This window comes from Arachis ipaensis, chromosome B7 (assembly GCF_059453495.1).
Source record: "Arachis ipaensis isolate K30076 ecotype BB chromosome B7, ASM5945349v1, whole genome shotgun sequence".
NCBI classification, from domain to species: domain Eukaryota; kingdom Viridiplantae; phylum Streptophyta; class Magnoliopsida; order Fabales; family Fabaceae; genus Arachis; species Arachis ipaensis.
In genome coordinates, this window is record NC_142442.1 from 36,388,193 (window position 1) to 36,394,061 (window position 5,869).

Here is a 5,869-nt window from a genome sequence, read left to right on the forward strand (position 1 = left end):
ATTGTTTCCATTGACGCTAATCTTTTGCTAAGTTAATTAGTGAGTTGATTAGGACTTTTGGATTGAGATTAGCTAGTCTTGTTAGACTTTCTCTCATGGAAGATAATATGATACCTTCTTCCAATGTTGGAGATGACGTAATAAGATAAATTCTTGTTATTATTGTGGTATGATTGATTAATCTTGTTTGAATTTCTCCCTATTTGTTGGAGTTGACTAAATAAGATGAATTAATCATTGCATGACTAGGATAGAAGGCCTATGATCTCAATTCTTGCCATGAATGTCTCTCTTTTTTAATTGCTTTCTTTAGTTATTTGCTTGATTTACTTTTCTTGTCATTTATTTTAGTGCCCCTCTTATCAATCAAAAACCCCCTTACCCCTTCATAGCCAATAATTGATCACTTCATTGCAACTCTTCGTGAGACGACCCGGAGTCCAAAATACTCCGGTTATTTCTTATTTGGGGTTTGTTCTTTGTGACAACCGATATTTTTGCATGAAAGGATTCTTGATTGGCTTGGAAACTATACTTCACAACGAGACTTCATTAGATAAATTCTAAACCATAAAAAATTCTCTCATTAAAATGGCGCCGTTGCCGGGGAGTTGCAATGGTGTTATGTTAATGGCTATTGTGAATATGTTTGCCTTTTGCTTATTTGTTAGTTTTTGTTAGCCTTAGGACTAGTTGCTTATTTTTGTTAGCTTTTGTTTTTATTTGTTATCATGAATTCTCACCACTTTGGCTATGAGTTTGGTTCAAATTATGTTGTAGGAAATGGGAACTATAATGAGGATGTGCATCAAGGATGGAACAATCAAAGATGGGAGGAGCCTCAAAGGATTGATCACCCTTCTTGGCAACAACAACCTCCGAATTCTTATGGGTATAACTCTCATCCTAATGCATATCAATCTAATGGATGTGGTGACCCTTATTGTAATTGTCAACAACCACCACCACATGCCTATGAACCACCCCCTCAACCTAATTTTGAACCACCTTACTCACAAGCCCCATACCACCAAACACCCCCATATGACCCTAACCCTTATCCACCATATCAACCACCTTATGAACCATATGAACCACACATGGAACCACCACCATTCCAACACAATTACTCTCAAGAACCACTTCAATATACACCACCTCCATACCCTTACCAAGATGAACCAACTTCCGATTATGAACCTTTTCTCCCAAATAATGAACCTTCTCTCCCACCCACCATCACCTCCCGATGAAGCCCTCACGCATGAATTGAGAGATCTTGAATCTCATATCCTAAGGTGACAAGAGGAGGATGAAAAAAAGTTTAAAGAGTTAGGAGTCAAGATGGCTATCCTAGTGGAAGCCGTTAGCAATATGGCCTCCTCCCAACTAAGCAATCAAGGAACTCCCATTGACGAATGTGGAGAAGCAACCAAGGAGCATAGTGAGGGAGTGATTTTAGAGCTTTAAGGTGAAGAAGAGGAGTTGAAGCAAGAATTGTCACAAGGGGAAGAAGTTGAGACAAATGAGCCGGAAGAAGTGGTTGAAGTCTTTGAAGAGGTTGACCAAGAGATGGATTCAATCATTGAAGAATTCTTATGCACAATTGAATCCTCTCCAATCGGGTTTGACATAGAGGGTAAGGAAGAAGATGCACAACCTCTCATGCGCTTGGTGAGTAATGAAGAAGAAATTGAATTGGAAGCAAGCCACCAAGAGGAAGAGGTTGAAATTGAAGAAGCTTGTAAAGAGGTGGAGGTCGTCAAAGAAGAGCATAAAGGAGTGGAACTTGCAAGATCATTAGGACCACCCCTTCCTAAGCCACCATCTAACATAACATTCAAATGGGTAAAATTCTTATCTCTAATCTTTACTTTCCCACTTGAATATGGTTTGATTGAAAATGATGGTCAACTTAGAGCTCTTTGTGGAGTTAAGAGTAAGAGAGAGATGTGTAGTGGTTGGAAACATCATCCCAAGTTCATGATGGTTGCATGCTCAAAGTTGAATGGCAATGGTTGGTGTAAAACCAAATGGAATGGGTCTAGGAGGTTGTTTGGAAGCTTCCTTGAGAATTCGGATCACTTCTCACCCAATTGGAATTGTGATGATCAACTTGAAGATGGGTGTAGAAACAAGATTTGGGATCCGGGAATAGATGAAGATCAATTTTGGAAGCCCTTAGCTTGTGTGGAACTTCATCAAAGCTTGCTGCCATTAGTTTTGAATTTTGGAGCTTACTTGAAGTCCAAGCATTGGTGGAGGTTTCAAGATGAGTACAAGCACAAGCCACCATAACAAGGGGCTTCCCAAATGTCCAACTTAAGGACTTAAACTAAAAGTGCTAGGTGGGAGACACCCCACCATGGTAAACTCTTTCCACTCTCTTTTAGATTTGGTCAATAAGTGATTGGAGTTGCCATTGTAGGTAGTTTTTCTTATTTTCTATACTCTTATGCATTTTGCTTTTATTGGTAGGTTGTTTATTGCATTCATGCTTTGCTTAGAATAGTTGTAGTTAGATTGCATTTTGCTTGTAGTATAAGTTTTGTTCTTAGTGTATTTGAAAATTTTTCAAAAACCAAAAAGATTTGTTGTTAAATTTGAATTTTGGTTGCTTTAGAATGTTTATAGATTAAGAGAGTATTAAATTCTGTTTTTGTGCTTCTTTAAAAAAAAAAGGGAATCGGCGCCAAGCGCGCAGTGCGCGCGCGCGCCGGTGGTGCATATCACACTCCTGGTACAAAAACCAGAGAGTTGTGCCCACTTTATGCCTACTTTGTGCCAGGCGATCCGCGCGTAAGCACGCATGGCGCGCGCGCGCCGATTGTCCCTGCTGCATCCGCGCGTGAGCACGCATGGCGCGCGCGCGGATTGTCCGTGCTGCATCCACGCCTGAGCACGCATGGCGCATATGCGCGGATTTGCATCCTGTTTTTCTCCTTTCTCCTTTCTCCTTCTTTCTTCTTTCCTTCTTCTTTCTTTCTATATTTTTTTCTTTCTTCTTCCTCTCTTGGAAAATTTTTTTTCTTTCTTTTAAAAATATAAAAATAATAATAATAATAAAAAAAATTTATAAAACAAAAATTTAAAAAAAAATTAAATTTTTTTTCTTTTCTTCCATTTTCTTTTATTGCATTTCCTTGTTTTCATGCATTGCATTTTAATTTTATTTTTTTTGTAACTTGTTTTTCCTTTTATTTTCTACGTTTCTTGTTTTAATAATGGTGTTGGATTCTTATATTCAATTGTTGAGAATTTCTTAGTTAATCTTGATGCTTTGTGACTTGTTTGATATTAATTGTAATATTTGCTCTACACACAAGATTAGTGCTTTAGTCCTTCCTAACTCATGATCCCTTGTTTTTGTACCTTATTATCGTTGAGTTAGGATGGGACCAAATGCTCTCATGCTTATCAATAATCTTGTTCGTGTCGATTGTTGATTAGGCTTGATGCAACATGCTTTTCATCTCATTTACCTATGCTTTGACTTCACTCTTGCATCAAGTATTAATTGATATGCCCTTTGTCTATATTGCTCTCTCACTTACATGCGTAGCTAACATATAGTGAGAACTTTACTCTCACTACAAGAAAAAAGGCCTATGGCCACGCTTTTATGAGGGTGGTGATTGATTAGAGATTTGGCTACATTTTTTTTGCTACGCTTAAAAAGCGTGGCGAAAAGAGTCTATGGCCACGCTTTTATGAGGGTGGCAATTGATTCGAGATTTGGCCACGCTTTTTATTGCCACGCTTAAAAAACGTAGCCATAGAGAGAAACATGCACGCTTTTAAAGTGCGACGACAAAGTTTTGTTTTAGTGACATTTTAAAAGCGTGGCCGTTTCCTACAACTCTTTTGGAACGCTTCAAAAGCGTGGCCAAAAGGTCCTTCCAAACATAAAACGCTGCGTTCCTTTATAAATCAAAACGCTGCATTCTCTCCTACATTATTCGAAATGAAAGAACCCCCTTTTTCTCTTCAAAGAACCCAGAACCAGAAGTTAGCAATTGACCCATTGTTACATAAATAATTCTCTTCAAATAACAATATATGAAATTAAAGAACCCTCTTTCTCCTTCAAAGAACCCAGAACCCTAAAAGCTTCGAAGAACCGCAGCCCTCCACGAAGAACCCCAGCCCTCGCCACGCCTCCGCCGTCACTCTCTCTTCCGGAACTCCCACCATGGCAGTGGATCCGTCAACTGAACCGCCTCGATAATCTTCTTCAGCGCCTTCAAGTCCGCATCACACCATTGTAGCGCTTCGAGAAGCTGCCGTCTCTTCTCCACCACCGATTCCGCCAGCGCAGCTTCCGGTGCTTCGTCCAGTCCCATCAACCTCGCCACCAAAGCCGGCGAGCGACTCTCCGCGGTCGGCGATTGAGGCTTTGTCGCACGAGACTGGCGAATCTCCGCGAGTAACGTCGGGCTTCTCGGCACCTCGCATGGCGATATCGATTTCCGGCCGGTGGCAACTTCGGAAGTCTTCTCCTCTTTTGATATTTCTCCGGCGGCGATAAAGGAAATGGCGGAAGAAGAATTATTCTTAGGATTCTTCTTGTTACCTGATAATGAGGTGAATTAAAAAAGAAAAAGAAACGATTAGTTATGTGAACAATCGAAAATTTAGCGAAGAATGAAATGGATTTTGGTGTTTTACAGGAGAATGTGAAACGGACCGAAGGTGAGGAAGCGGCATTGGCGGCGGCTGTTGGAGCGGGAGATGAGGTGGAGAATGCCAGACATGCAGCCGATGGTCTTGGCGTGAATTTTTTCCGGCGCGTTTTCTCGCCGGGATGACGACGGTGACATCGCGCTGGTTTGCCTCTTCATCACCGTCTCTCTACTCGTTTCTCTTCCACCTTTTTGGAATTTTCTGGGCGTCGAAAATTTCAATGCGATATCATATTCTCACATTTGTCTGATAAAGTTGTGTTTTTGTTCATATAAGTGTTGTTGGTTCTGAATGATGAGTGGGTTCTTGGGAAACATGTAAAAAAATCTTGACCCTTTTACTGTCTCTGGAACCCCTTTGAGTTTTTCTTTCTGCTTGATGAAGTTGTTGAGTTGATTGTGCTTTATGATGTAAAGTTCCATTTGGAGTGATTTTTCCACTGAATGTGTTATTCTTGAAGATTATGCCAAGCTTTCTTTTTGTTTTTTGCTTGTTCAAATTTCATTCCGTGTTTGCATATTAATAATGTCTGTTATTTCAATCAGCATAATCATTGATTTACGTTTTAATGGTGTGCAGGAGATTCTATAATTAAAGGGCTTTTTGGATGATCAGATATTGATTAATTCACTGAGCTGAGTTGAAATTTCAATTTCAAGCTTGTGTTCATAATTTCTTCATTGAGTCACCTGCAAATGGAGTAGTAGAGTCTTTATCAGAGGTTCAGAATTCAGTTTCTGTTGCACAGCAGCATGATCCTCCTTCTACATCCGGGACTCCCCGTCCTACGCGGCCTCCCTTAAGACCATCTCGGAATCATGTTCATGGGCCTATACTAGGAAGCTAAACAAAGTTTCACCTATACTGAAATTAGTGAGTGTGGTACTAGTGTTGATAAGTCACTAGCAAACCCGATATTAGCTGATTCTGTATTAGATTTATGAACTCAATTGTTCCACAGTTGGGGTTTTTGATGTACCTCTAATCACTCCAGTCCCTATTTGTAGCGAAACATGGTTTGCTAGTTTTATAACTAACCAAGTTGATTTGTTTTCTTATGGCCTTATTGTTGGAAAAACTCATGGATATGTTCCTCTTTATTTTACTTATTGCCTTTATGGTTAGTTGATTACTCTATCTCCATGCTTTCTGTTTTCTCAGAATTGTTACATTCTGATTCCATTAG

The 5,869-nt window shown here is 39.8% G+C and overlaps 1 protein-coding gene across 1 annotated transcript; it reads right to left on the reverse strand.

Annotated features, from left to right (window-relative positions):
• Positions 1-4,166: 4,166 nt before the first annotated feature.
• On the reverse strand, positions 4,167-4,841 carry LOC110264560 (uncharacterized). The gene is made up of 2 exons (XM_021106695.2): positions 4,688-4,841; positions 4,167-4,573 (listed from the first exon to the last, which is right to left on the reverse strand). The coding sequence occupies exons 1-2, from the start codon at positions 4,839-4,841 to the stop codon at positions 4,167-4,169; spliced, it is 561 nt and encodes a 186-aa protein (XP_020962354.1).
• Positions 4,842-5,869: the final 1,028 nt, after the last annotated feature.